This window comes from Homarus americanus, unplaced genomic scaffold (assembly GCF_018991925.1).
Source record: "Homarus americanus isolate GMGI-L3 unplaced genomic scaffold, GMGI_Hamer_2.0 scaffold7626, whole genome shotgun sequence".
In the NCBI taxonomy this organism is placed as follows: domain Eukaryota; kingdom Metazoa; phylum Arthropoda; class Malacostraca; order Decapoda; family Nephropidae; genus Homarus; species Homarus americanus.
The window spans coordinates 16,754,184-16,769,060 of record NW_024718273.1 but is presented as its reverse complement, the minus strand read 5'-3'; the positions used below and the strand labels follow the sequence as shown (position 1 = coordinate 16,769,060).

Genomic DNA, 14,877 nt, shown 5'->3' with positions numbered 1-14,877 from the left:
GGTGCATGTGTACCAGAAGATGCTCTTGGGTGCATGTGTACAAGCGCTCTTGGGTGCATGTGTGCCAGGGTGCTCTTGGGTGCATGTGTGCAGCAGTGCTCTTGGGTGCATGGCACCGGGGTGCTGCTATTGGAGTGCATGTGTGCAGACTTCGTGGGTGCATGTGTGTGCCAGAAGTGCTCTTGGCTGCATGTGTGCCAGAAGTGCTCTTTGGTGCATGTGCCAAAGTGCTCTTGGGTGCATGTGTACCAGGGAGTGCTCTTGGGTGCATGTGTGCTGGAGTGCTCTTGGGTGCATGTGTACAGTGCTCTTGGGTGCATGTGTGCCGAAATGCTCTTGGGTGCACACGTGTGCAGGGGTGCTCTGGGTGCACCTGTGCAGGGGTGCTCTTGGGTGCATGTGTGCCGAAATGTGTGGTGCATGTGTGCCGAAGTGCTGTGGGTGCACATGTGTACCAGAGTTCGTGGGTGCAAGTGTGGAAGTGCTCTTGGGTGCATGTGTGCCAGGGTGCTCGTTGGTGCATGTGTGTGCAGAAGTGCTCTTGGGTGCATGTGTGCCAGGGGTGCTCTTGGGTGCATGTGTGCGAGTTGCTCTTGGGTGCATGTGTGCAGAAGTGCTCTTGGAGTGCACATGTACCCAGAGTGTCTTGGGTGCATGTGTGCCAGAAGATGCTCTTGGGTGCATGTGTGCTGGGGAGTGCTCTTGGGTGCACGTGTGCCAGAAGTGCTCTTTGGTGCATGTGTACCAGTGCTCTTGGGTGCATGTGTGAGGAAGTGCTGTGGGTGCATGTGTGCAGAAGTGCTCTTGGGTGCACGTTTACCAAGAGATGCTCTTGGGTGCATGTGTGCTGGAGTGCTCTTGGGTGCATGTGTGCCAGTGCTCTTGGGTGCATGTGTGCCAGAGTGCTCTTGGGTGCATGTGTGCCAAAAGTGCTCTTAGTGCATGTGTGCAAGGGATGCTCTTGGGTGCACGTGTACCGGTGCTCTTGGGTGCATGTGTGCCAAGCGCTCTTGGTGCATGTGTGCCAGGGGTGCTCTTAGTGCATGTACCAGGTGCTCTTGGGTGCATGTGTACCAGGGAGTGCTCTGGGGTGTGTGTGCCAGAATGCATTGGGTGCAAGTGTGCCGAGGTGCGCTTGGGTGCATGTGTGCCAGAAGTGCTCTTTGGTGCATGTGTGCAGAAGTGCTCTTGGGTGCATGTGTGCCAGAGAAGTGCTCTTGGGTGCATGTGTGCCGAAATGCTCTTGGTGCATGTGTGCCAGGGGGGTGCTCTTTGGTGCATGTGTGCCAGGGGTGCTCTTGGGTGCATGTGTGCCAGGGTGCTCTTGGGTGCATGTGTACCAGGGGTGCTCTTAAGGTGCATGTGCCGAAGTGCTCTTGGGTGCACATGTGCCAAGTCTTAGGTGCATGTGTACCAGAAGTGCTCTTGGGTGCATGTGTACAAGTGCTCTTGGGTGCACGTGTGTGTGTGTGTTCTTTGGTGTGCCAGTGCTCTGGGTGCATGTGTGCCAGAAGTGCTGTGGAGTGCATGTGTGCCAGGGAGTGCTCTTGAGTCTCCCGTTTACCAAAGTGCTCTTGGGTGCATGTGTGGGTGCTCATGGGTGCATATGCCCGTGAGTCTTGGGTGCATGTGCAGAGTCACCTCTTGGTGCACGTGTGCCAGGGAGTGCTCTTGGAGTGCATGTGTGCCGAAAATGCTCTTGGGTGCACGTGTACCGGGGAGTGCTCTTGGGTGCACGATGTGCCAGGTGCTCTTGGGTGCATGTGTGCCCGAAGCAGCTGGCAGGTGCATGTGTGCCAGGTGCTCTTGGTGCGCCTGTGCAGGGTGCTCTTGGGTGCATGTGTGCCAGGGGTGCTCTTGGGTGCATGTGTGCCAGAGTGTTCCTGGAGTGCACGTGTACCCAAGAATGCTCTTGGGTGCATGTGTGCCAGAAATTGCTCTTTGGTGTATGTGTACCAGGTGCATTGGTGCAGTGTGCCGAGAGGTGCGCTTGGGTGCATGTGTGCCGAAGTGCTCTTTGGTGCATGTGTACCAGGGTGCTCTTAGGTGCATGTGTGCCAGTGCTCTTGGGTGCATGTGTGCCAGCTCTTGGGTGCACGTTTACCAGTGCTCAGTTGCATGTGTGCTGAAGTGCTCTTGGGTGCATGTGTGCCAGAAGTGCTCTTGGAATGCATAAATGTACCAGAAGTGCTCTTGGGTGCATGTGTGCCAGAGTGCTCTTGGGTGCATGTGTGCAAAATGCTCTTGGGTGCACGTGTGCCAGAAGTGCTCTTGGGTGCACGTGTGCCAGGGTGCTCTTCAGGTCACATCATGTACCAGAAATGCTCTTGGGTGCATGTGTACCCGAAAGTGCTCTTGGAGTGCGATGTGCAGAAGAAGTGCTCTTGGAGTGCATGTGTGCCAGGCGCTCTTGGGTGCATGTGCCAGTGCTCTTAGCAGGTGCATGTGTGCCAGGTTGCTCTTGGGTGCATGTGTACCCAAGTGCTGTGGTCATGTGTGCCAAAGTTCATTTGGTGCATGTGTACCAGAAGTGCTCTTGGCTGCATGTGTGCAAGCGCTCTTGAGTGCATGTGTACCAGAGATGCTCTTGGGTGCATGTGTACCAGAAGTGCTCTTGGGTGCATGTGTACCAGGTGCTCTTGGAGTGCATGTGTACCGGGGGGTGCTCTTGGGTGCATGTGTGCCAAAAGTGCTCTTGGGTGCATGTGTACCAGATATGTGGGTGCACATTGTACCGAGGAATGCTCTTGGTGCACGTGTTACTCGAAGTGCTCTTGGGTGCATGTGTGCCAGAAATGCTCTTGGGTGCATGTGGCACCAGAAAGTGCTCTTGGGTGCATGTGTGCCAGGTGCTCTTGGGTGCATGTGTGCCAGAGATGCTCTAGGGGTGTGTGTGTGCCAGAATGCATTGGGTGCAAGTGTGCCGAGGGTGCGCGGGTGCATGTGTGCCAGGGGGTGCTCTTTGGTGCATGTGTGCCAGGGGTGCTCTTAGTGCATGTGTGCCAGGGTGCTCTTGGGTGTGTGTACCAGGGAGTGCTCTTGGGTGCATGTGTGCAGGGGGTGCTCTTTGGTGCATGTGTGCCGGGGAGTGCTCAGCAGGTGCATGTGCACCAGTGCTCTTGGGTGCATGTGTGCCAGGGTGCTCTTGGGTGCATGTGTGCCAGGGGTGCTCTTGGGTGCACATGTACCAGAAGTGCTCTTGGGTGCATGTGTGCCAGAGATGCTCTTGGGTGCATAATGTACTAGCAGAGTGCTCTTGGGTGCACATTGTGAAAGTGCTTTCTCTTTTGGTGCATGTGTGCAGAGATGCTCTTGGGTGCATGTGTACCAGAAGTGCTGTAATAAGGTGCATGTGTGCCAGGGGTGCTCTTGAGTGCACGTTTGCAAGAGATGCTCTTGGGTGCATGTGTACTGGGTGCTCTTGGGTGCATGTGTGCAGAGTGCTCTTGGGTGCATGTGTGCCAGGGTGCTCTTGGGGTGCATGTGTGTGAGATGCTCTTGGGTGCATGTGTGCAAGTGCTCTTGGGTGCACGTTTACCGAGTGCTCTTGGGTGCATGTGTGGGGGTGCTCTTGGGTGCATGTGTACCAGGGGTCTCTTGGGTGCATGTGCCGAAGTGCTCTTGGAGTGCATGTGTGCCAGTGCTCCTTGGAGTGCATGTGTGCAAGAAATGCTCTTGGGTGCACGTGTGCCAGGGAGTGCTCAGGTGCACGTGTACCGAAGTGCTCTTGGGTGCATGTGTGCCAGAAATGCTCTTGGGTGCATGTGTGCAGAAGATGCTCTTGGTGCACGTGTACCGAAAGTGCTCTTGAGTGCACATGTGCCAGAAAGCTCTTGGTGCATGTGTGCCAGTGCTCTTGGGTGCATGTGCCAGGTGCTCTTGGGTGCATGTGTGCCAGAAGTGCTGTGGGTGCATGTGTGCAAGTTCGTGGGTGCATGTGTGCCAGGGTGCTCTTCAGGTGCATGTGTGCCAGGTGCTCTTGGATGCATGTGTACCGAAGTGCTCTTGGGTGCATGTGTACCAAAGTGCTCTTGGGTGCATGTGTACCAGATGTCTTGGGTACACGTGTACCGAGATGCTCTTGGGTGCGTGTACCAGAATGCTCTTGGGTGCATGTGTGCCGAAATGCTCTTGGGTGCATACATGCAGGCCTCTTGGGTGCGTGTGCCAGTGCTCTTGGGTGCATGTGTACCAGAGCGCTCTTGGGTGCATGTGTGCCAGAGTGCTCTTGGGTGCATGTGTGCCAGGTGCTCTTGGGTGCATGTGTGCCAGAAGTGCTCTAGGGTGTGTGTGTGCCAGAATGCATTAGTGCAAGTGTGCAGGGTGCGCTTGGGTGAATGTGTACCTAAGTGCTCTTTGGTGTGTGTGTGCCAGAAAGTGCTCTTGGGTGCATGTGTGCCGAGGGTGCTCTTGGGTGCATGTGTGCCAGAAGTGCTCTTGGGTGCATGTGTGCCAGTGCTCTTGGGTGCATGTGTGCCAGGGTGCTCTTTGGTGCATGTGTACCAGAAAGTGCTCTTGGGTGCATGTGTGCCAGGGTGCTCTTGGGTGCATGTGTGCCAGGGGTGCTCTTGGGTGCACATGTACAGAATGCTCTTGGGTGCATGTGGCACCAGTGCTCTTGGGTGCATGTGTGCTGTGAAGTGCTCTTGGGTGCACATTGCCGAAGTGCTCTTTGGTGCATGTGTACCAGGGTGCTTTCTTGGTGCATGTGCCAGAAGTGCTGTGGGTGCATGTGTGCCAGAAGTGCTCTTGGGTGCACGTTTACCAAAGTGCTCTTGGGTGCATGTGTACTGGGGTACTCTTGGGTGCATGTGTACCAAGTGCTCTTGGAGTGCATGTGTACCAGTGCTCCTGGGTGCATGTGTGCAGAGTGCTCTTGGGTGCATGTGCCGGATGCTCTTGGGTGCACGTGGTGAAGTCCTCTTGGGTGCGTGTGCCAGAAGTGCTCTTGGGTGTGTGTACCATGCTCTTAGGTGCACGTGTGCAGAAGTGCTCTTGGGTGCGTGTGCCAGGCTCTCTTGGTGCATGTGTACCAGAAGCGCTCTTGGGTGCATGTGTGCCAGGTGCTCTTGGGTGCATGTGTGCCAGGGGTGCTCTTTGGTGCATGTGTGTGGGGTGCTCTTGGGTGCATGTGTACCAAAGTGCTGGATACACGTGTGCAAGTGCTCTTGGGTGCATAATGTACCGAAGTGCTCTTTGGTGTATGTGTACCAGAGTGCATTGGTGCAAGTGTACCAGCAGGGTGCGCTTGGGTGCATGTGTACCAGGCATCGCTTGGTGCATGTGTGCCAGAAGTGCTCTTTGAACCATGTGCCAGAAGTGCTCTTAGTACATGTGTGCCAGTGCTCTTGGGTGCATGTGTGCAGAAGTGCTCTTGGAGTGCGTTGCAAAGTGCTCTTGAGTGCATGTGTGCTGAAGTGCTCTTGGGTGCATGTGTGCCAAACTCTTGGGTGCATGTGTGCCAGGGTGCTCTTGGGTGCATGTGTGCCAGTGCTCTTGGGTGCATGTGTGCATAGAAATGCTCTTAGATTGCACGTGTGCCAAGTGCTCTTGGGTGCACGTGTGCCAGAAGTGCTCTTGGGTGCACGTGTGCCGGGGTGCTCTTGGGTGCATGTGTGCCAGAAATGCTCTTGGTGCATGTGCCAGAAGTGCTCTTAGTGCACGTGTGCAGAAGTGCTCTTGGGTGCATGTGTAACAGAGGCGCTCTTGGGTGCATGTGTACCAGAAAGTGCTCTTGGGTGCATGTGTGCCAGGTGCTCTTGGGTGCATGTGTGCAGAAGTGCTGTGGGTGCATGTGTGCCAGAGTTCATTGGGTGCATGTGTGCAGAAGTGCTCTTGGCTGCATGTGTGCCAGAAGCGCTCTTGAGTGCATGTGTACCAGGGTGTGTGGGTGCATGTGTGCCAGTGCTCTTGGTGCATGTGTGCCAGGTGCTCCTTGGGAGTGCATGTGCAGGGGTGCTGCAGGTGCACTTGTGTTCCAAAGTGCTCTTGGGTGCATGTGTGCAGATACTCTTAGTGCACGTGTGAGAATGTGCTCTTGGGTGCACGTGTGCCAAGTGCTCTTAAGGTGCATGTGTGCCAGGCCACTCTTGGGTGCATGTGTGCCAAGTGCTCTTGGGTGCACGTGTGCCAGTCCCTCTTAGGTGCATGTGCCAAGCACTCTTGGGTGCATGTGTGCCAGTGCTCTTAGTGCATAATGGCCAGGTGCTCTTGGGTGCATGTGCCGAAGTGCTCTAGGGTGTATGTGTACCAGAATGCATTGGGTGCAAGTGTGCCGAGGTGCGCTTGGGTGCATGTGTGCCAGGGGGTGCTCTTTGGTGCATGTGTGCCAGGGTGCTCTTGGGTGCATGTGTACCAGAAGTGCTCTTGGGTGCATGTGTACCAGGGGGTGCTCTTGGGTATGTGTGCCAGAAGTGCTCTTTGAGCATGTGTGCAGAGTGCTCTTGGGTGCATGTGTGCAGTGCTCTTGGGTGCATGTGTGCCAGAAGCGCTCTTGGTGCATGTGTGCCAGGAGTGCTCTTGGGTGCACATGTGCAGAATGCTCTTGGGTGCATGTGTACCCAGTGCTCTTAGTGCATGTGCTGAAGTGCTCTTGGGTGCACGTGTGCCAGAAGAAGTGCTCTTTGGTGCATGTGTACCAGAGTGCTCTTGGGTGCATGTGTGCAAGAAGTGCTGTGGGTGCATGTGTGCAAGAAGTGCTCTTGGGTGCACGTTGCAAAAAGTGCTCTTGGGTGCATGTGTGCTGGAGTGCTCTTGGTGCATGTGTACCGAGTGCTCTTGGGTGCATGTGTACCAGTGCTCTTGGGTGCATGTGTGCCGAAGTGCTCTTGGGTGCATGTGTGCCGAGATGCTCTTGGAGTGCACGTGTGCCAGTCCTCTTAGTGCCGTGTACCAGAAGTCCTCTTCAGGTGCATCGTATTGCCGAAATGCTCTTGGGTGCACGTGTGCCAGAGAGGTGTGGGTGCACGTGTACCAGGTGCTCTTGGGTGCATGTGTGCAGCGCTCTTGGGTGCATGTGGAGTGCTCTTGGGTGCATGTGTGCAGAGTGCTCTTAGTGCACATGTGTGTGCAGAAGTGCTCTTTGGTGTGTATGTGTGCAGAGTGCATTGGGTGCAAAATGTACCGAGTGCGCTTGGGTGCATAATGTGCCAGAAGTGCTCTTTTGGTGCATAATGTGCAGTGCTGGAGTGCATGTGTACCAGGGGGGTGCTCTTAGGTGCATGTGTGCCAGGGTGCTCTTGGGTGCACGTTTACCAGGGGCCTCTTGGGTGCATGTGTGCTGAAGTGCTCTTGGGTGCATGTGTGCCAGTGCTCTTGGGTGCATGTGCCAGGGGGTGCTCTTGGAGTGCATGTGTGCCAGTGCTCTTGGGTGCATGTGTGCAGAAATGCTCTTGGGTGCACGTGTGCCAGGTCACACGATGTGCCGAAGAATGCTCTTGGTGCATGTGTGCCGAAAATGCTCTTGGGTGCATGTGTGCCAGGGGTGCTCTTGGGTGCACGTGTGCCAGAAAGCAGCTCTTGCAGGTGCATGTGTGCCAGAAGCGCTCTTGGGTGCATGTGTGCCAGGGTGCTCTTAAGTGCTCATGTGCCAGGTGCTCTTGGGTGCATGTGTACCGAAGTGCTATTGGGTGCATGTGTACCAGAGTTCATTGGGTGCATATTGCCAGAAGTGCTCTTGGCTGCATGTGTGTGCCAGGCGCTCTTGAGTGCATGTGTGCCAAGTGCTCTTGGGTGCATGTGTGCCAGAAGTGCTCTTAGGTGCATGTGTGTACCAGGTGCTCTTGGGTGTGCACAAACTGTGCAGCCTCCAGCAGCCCGCGACCACCTGCCAATAACTGCTGATGAGGGGTGATGGTGGCCAACAGGTGATAAGGGGCCAACAGGTGATGGTAGCCCAGCAGGTGATGGGGGGCCAAAAAGACCAACAGGTGATGGTGGCCAACAGGTGATGAGTGGCCAACAGGTGGTGGTGGCCAACAGGTGATGGTGGCCAACAGGTGATGGTGATCAACAGGTGATGGTGGCCAACAGGTGATGGTGGTAGGCCAACAGGTGATGGTGGCCAACAGGTGAGTAATGACTATGATGGTGGTCAGCAGGTGATGGTGGCCAACAGGTGATGGTGGCCAACAGGTGATGGTGGCCTACAGGTGATGGTGGCCAACAGGTGATGGTGGTCAACAGGTGATGGTGGCCAACAGGTGATGGTGGCCTACAGGTGATGGTGGCCAACGGTGATGGTGGTCAACAGGTGATTGGGCCAGCAGGTGATGGTGGCCTACAGGTGATGGTGGCCAACAGGTGATGGTGGCCTACAGGTGATGGTGGCCAACAGGTGATGGTGGCCTACGGTGATGGTGGCCAACAGGTGATGATGTGATCAACAGGTGATGGTGGCCAACAGGTGATGGTGTCCTCAGGTGATGGTGGCCAGGCAGGTGATGGTGGCCAACAGGTGATGGTGGCAACAGGTGATGATGGACATCAGACCAACAGGTGATGGTGGCCAAAGAACAGGTAACACTCAGCCAACAGAACAACAGGTAAAACTCAGCCAACAGACAACAGGTAACACTCAGCCAACAGAACAACAGGTAACACTCAGCAACAGAACAACAGGTAACACTCAGCCAACAGAACAACAGGTAACCTCAGCCAACAGAACAACAGGTAACACTCAGCAACAGAACAACAGGTAACACTCCAGCCAACAGAACAACAGGATAACACTCAGCCAACAGAACAACAGGTAACACTAACAGAACAACAGGTAACACTCAGCAACAGAACAACAGGTAACACTCAGCCAACAGAACAACAGGTAACACTCAGCCAACAGAACAACAGGTAACACTCAGCCAACAGAACAACAGGTAACACTCAGCAAACAGAACAACAGGTAACACTCAGCCAACAGAACAACAGGTAACACTCAGCCAACAAACAACAGGTAACACTCAGCCAACAGAACAACAGGTAACACTCAAAACAGAACAACAGGTAACACTCAGCCAACAGAACAACAGGTAACACTCAGCCAACAGAACAACAGGTAACACTCAGCCAACAGAACAACAGGTAACACTCAGCCAACAGACAACAGGTAACACTCAGCCAACAGAACAACAGGTAACACTCAGCCAACAGAACAACAGGTAACACTCAGCCAACAGAACAACAGGTAACACTCAGCCAACAGAACAACAGGTAACACTCAGCCAACAGAACAACAGGTAACACTCAGCCAACAGAACAACAGGTAACACTCCAGCCAACAGAACAACAGGTAACACTCAGCCAACAGAACAACAGGGTAACACTCAGCCAACAGAACAACAGGTAACACTCAGTAACAGAACAACAAGTAACACTCAGCCAACAGAACAACATCAGCCAACAGACAACAGGTAACTCAGCCAACAGAACAACAGGTAACACTCAGCCAACAGAACAACAGGTAACACTCAGCCAACAGAACAACAGGTAACACTCAGCCAACAGAACAACAGGTAACACTCAGCCAACAGAACAACAGGTAACACTCAGCCAACAGAACAACAGGTAACACTCAGCCAACAGAACAACAGGTAACACTCAGCCAACAGAACAACAGGTAACACTCAGCCAACAGAACAACAGGTAACACTCAGCCAACAGAACAACAGGTAACACTCAACAGAATACTCGATCTACAACATGGTGGAGCTACTGTCTGTCTGTCTGTCTGTCTGTCTGTCTGTCTGTCTATCTATCCTGGTAATGCTACTGTTTCTCAGCTTATCTAACTTTTCTCTCTCCTCTTTCCTCTTCTTCCCTTTCCTCTCCTCTTATCTCCCTACTTCCTCCCCTCCTCCCTCCCCACATCTCGTTCCCTCGCTCGATAGCAACAGCAATTTCAGAGGGCAGAATTTGACCACAGCACCTAGGGAGAGGGGAAGGAGAGGAAGAGAGAGGGAGGAAGGGATGAGTGGGAGGAGACAGAGAAGGAGGGTGATGGCAAAAGTCTGTCAGAAGAGAGAGAGAGAGAGAGAGAGAGAGAGACTATGAATAAATAAATTGTGCCTTTTGTATAATAATAATAATAATAATAATAATAATAATAATAATAATAATAATAACAACAATAATAATAATAATAACAACAATAATAATAATAACAACCACAACAATAACAACATTAACAATAATAATAATAACTTTACCTGGTAATTAAATCAAGTTAATAATACTCAACATTTAATTAAATACACCTGACAGAATTTGTTAATAGGTTTCAGTCCAGTCGCTTTTACGTACCTAATTGTTTATGATTGAACAGGTTATATCACGTTCATAGTGGCCATAATGAACCACAAAATACTGTTCATAGTGGCCATACTGAACACTACCACACTGTCCACACACACACACTAAAAGATATCGATAAAGTGGCCGAGTGGATATACCTCTCACCTATATCGACCTAAGGGGCACCGGTTCGATCCCAAGGTGTAATTTTCATCCAACCAGCTGTATAGAAGCACCCTTTTACAGATGAGAGCGAAAGCAGTCCTGTACAGTGCCGAGGTTCAATATGTAAACAGACTGGTTCCTTTGTCTACCTTGAATCTGAGTCATGTACAGTAGTGATGATTTTTACTGTAATTTTAAAGCGAAATACAGAATACAGACGCAATGAAATGGAATAAAAATAATAATTATAATTTTCCGGGTGACTACAGTTTCGTTTGTATTATTTCAGGATATTGTTTTGTTACCGTTACCAGACAGTATTGTTTTGTTTTTGTAATCTGACACAAAGTCCAGTTATTATTCAGTATACGTAGATTAAAACTGGTCATTATTCAGTATACATAGACAATAATCATGTCATTCAGTATACATAGACTATATTTGTCATTATTCAGTATACATAAACTAAAACCCGTCATTATTCAGTATACATAAACTAAAACCCGTCATTATCCAGTATACATAAACTAAAACCCGTCATTATCCAGTATACATAGACTATATTCATGTCATTATCCAGTATACATAGACTATATTCATGTCATTATTCAGTATACATAGACTATATTCATGTCATTATCCAGTATACATAGACTATATTCATGTCATTATTCAGTATACATAGACTATATTCATGTCATTATTCAGTATACATAGACTATATTCATGTCATTATTCAGTATACATAGACTACTGTACCTGTGTATACCCCCCCACCATTCATTAATATATACAGTATCAACACCCTACTACACAGTGTATCACCGTGTACGTCTCAGCTCGCCTTGGCCTCTCACGATATAAACCATATTTACGACACCTGGTTTACGTCGGATGTAATACTGGTATCGTCTCTCTCTCCTGTTCTGGCTCTTACAATCTTCCGCAAGACGATGTGAAGACTCTCCAATCTTAACGCCAGGGTGGTAGAGAGGGAGGGACTTATTGAACCTCGGTGATCGTATTTTCCGCCAGGCGATACGAGGTTCTCCAGTCTTAACGCTAGGCAGTGGTAGAGTGTGAGGTGTTCTACCGGTATTGATATCTGTAGACCATGACTACACACACACACACACACACACATGCACACACACACACACACATACACACACATGCACACACACACACACAACACACATGCACACACACACACACACATGCACACACACACACACACACACAACATGCACACACACACACACACACACACACACACACATACACACACACACACACACACACACACACACACACACACACACACAGACACACACACACACACACACACACACATGTCCTAATCTAATGTACCGTTCTTAGCCCGTTTCTTTTATATAATCTAAAGATTTTGTTTATATCTTACATATAATCAGGTTGGGTTGGGTCAAGTCAGGTTAGGTTAGGTTAGGTTAGCTTAAGTTAGTTGGGTTACGTCAGGTTAGGTTAGGTTAGGTTAGGTTGGGATTAGGATGGGTTACGTCAGGTTAGGTTAGGTTAAGTCAGGTCAAGTCAGGTTAGGTTAGGTTAAGTTAGGTCAGGTCAGGTTAGGTTAGGTTAAGTTAGGCCAGGTTAGGTTAGGTTGCTTATTTTATCTGTTTTAAAAGACCGCCATGATAGGAAACAACAGCCCTCCTGACCATGACAAATACCGTGATGTGTCCAATGGTGTCTAGTAAAGGTAGGCTTCAGGTAATTGAACTCCATCAGTGCATTGTGAGTTACCTGAGGCGCGGAGAGTTAATTGGAAACCTGTAAACTATTCATGGCGGAGATGATGTGGTAGTGTGTGTGTGTGTGTGTGTGTGTGTGTGTGTGTGTGTGTGTGTGTGTGTGTGTGTGTGTGTGTGTGTGTGTGTTGTAGTGGTGATAGTAGAGGTAATATTAACACATAACTTCTATAATACACGGACATAATGAATTGATATTTACCAACTATTCTTATACTCTCTCTCTCTCTCTCTCTCTCTCTCTCTCTCTCTCTCTCTCTCTCTCCCTGCACCATCCAGTCGTCGTCTCCTACATACAGAGCAATGCATCACCTCTCCTTCAGGCAAGACGATATATATAGATATTCTTTTTCTGGGTCAAGCAAAACTGCCTCCGTCCTCTCTTTCCTCTTTCTCCTTCACACCTTTTCCCTCCTACCTCTTCCCTCTTTCACACCCCCATAGGAACACTCCCTCCTACTCTTCTCCTCCTCTATCCTCCGTCTCTACTCTCTCCCTCTTCCCCACCTCCCATCTCACCCCCACCTCACCTCTACCCCCCTCATCTCAACCCCTTACCCCACCTATACTCCCTAAGGCGTCTCTGCCAACACGGGAACTCAAAACAGACTGAAGTTGTTTACTGAACCAGAAAATCCACAGGTAAAAATGGTTGCGAAACATGCCAGTAATTAACGTATACCTGACTTGGCCGTTGTGGGAGTCTGTTGAGTCTTATAACGGGGGCTGGTGAAGCAAGATTTGTTGAGTCTTATAACGGGGGCTGGTGAAGCAAGATTTATTGAGTCTTATAACGGGGGCTGGTGAAGCAAGATTTGTTGAGTCTTATAACAGGGGCTGGTGAAGCAAGGTTTGTTGAGTCTTATAACGGGGCTGGTGAAGCAAGATTTGTTGAGTCTTATAACGGGGGCTGGTGAAGCAAGATTTATTGAGTCTTATAACAAGCTGGTGAGGAAAAATTACTTGAGTCTTGTGGAATTTACAACAACAACAACAACAACAACAACAGGAGTGGATGGTGACGTTGTGTTATTTACGTCAACTGAAGTGAAAAATAAAATAACCCTAATAACAATAATAACAACAACCACAACTATATTAACAACACTAATAATAATAACAACAAGGTAATATTAACAACAATAACAACCTTAACAACAAAACAACCATAACAACAAAAACAATAACAAAAAACACTAACAAAAACAACAAAAAGAATAACACCAAAAACAATAACAATAACAAAAAACAATAACAAAGACAATAACAACAAAAAATAATAATAACAACAACAACTCTCCGCTTTTATCCCAACCAGACGACCTAAAAACAATTCCCAGGTAACAAACTTAATTCTCAGGTAACAAACTTAATTCTCTGGTAACAACTCAATTCCCAGGTAACAAACTTAATTCTCAGGTAACAAACTTAATTCCAGGTAACAAACTTAATTCTCAGGTAACAAACTCAATTCCCAGGTAACAAACAATTCTCAGGTAACAAACTAAATTCTCGGGTAACAAACTTAATTCCCCAGGTAACAAACTTAATTCCCAGGTAACAAACTCAATTCCCCAGTAACAAACTTAATTCTCAGGTAACAAACTTAATTCTCCAGGTAACAAACTTAATTCTCAGTAACAAACTTAATTCCCAGGTAACAAACTTAATTCTCTGGTAACAAACTCAATTCCCAGGTAACAAACTTAATTCTCGGGTAACAAACTTAATTCTCCAGGTAACAAACTTAATTCTCAGGTAACAAACTTAATTCCCAGGTAACAAACTTAATTCTCTGGTAACAAATCAATTCCCAGGTAACAAACTTAATTCCCGGGTAACAAACTTAATTCCCAGGTAACAAACTCAATTCCCAGGTAAAACTTAATTCTCAGGTAACAAACTTAATTCCCCAGGTAACAAACTTAATTCTCTGGTAACAAACTCAATTCCCAGGTAACAAACTTAATTCTCAGGTAACAAACTTAATTCTCAGGTAACAAACTTAATTCTCAGGTAACAAACTTAATTCCCAGGTAACAAACTTAATTCTCTGGTAACAAACTCAATTCCAGGTAACAAACTTAATTCCCGGGTAACAAACTTAATTCCCAGGTAACAAACTCAATTCCCGGGTAACAAACTTAATTCTCAGGTAACAAACTTAATTCTCAGGTAACAAACTTAATTCTCAGGTAACAAACTTAATTCCCAGGTAACAAACTTAATTCTCTGGTAAAACTCAATTCCCAGGTAACAAACTTAATTCTCAGGTAACAAACTTAATTCCCAGGTAACAAACTTAATTCCCAGGTAACAAACTCAATTCCCAGGGTAACAAACTTAATTCTCAGGTAACAAACTCAATTCCCAGGTAACAAACTTAATTCCCAGGTAACAAACTTAATTCTCAGGTAACAAACTTAATTCTCAGATAACAAACTTAATTTCCAGGTAACAAACTCAATTCCCAGGTAACAAACTTAATTCTCAGGTAACAAACTTAATTCTCAGGTAACAAACTCAATTCCCAGGTAACAAACTTAATTCTCAGGTAACAAACTTAATTCTCAGGTAACAAACTTAATTCTCAGGTAATAAACTCAATTCTCAGGAAACAAACTTAATTCTCAGGTAA

The 14,877-nt window shown here is 48.8% G+C and overlaps 1 protein-coding gene across 1 annotated transcript in view; it reads right to left on the bottom strand.

The window, feature by feature from the left end:
• Nucleotides 1–2,308: 2,308 nt before the first annotated feature.
• The window catches only part of LOC121859594 (vegetative cell wall protein gp1-like), a 24,138-nt gene continuing 11,569 nt past the window's right edge, over nt 2,309–14,877 (bottom strand). Inside the window, exon 2 of the mRNA XM_042356532.1 lies at nt 2,309–2,484. Coding sequence (XP_042212466.1) covers nt 2,309–2,484 — 176 coding nt within the window. The remainder of the gene's footprint in view (nt 2,485–14,877) is intronic.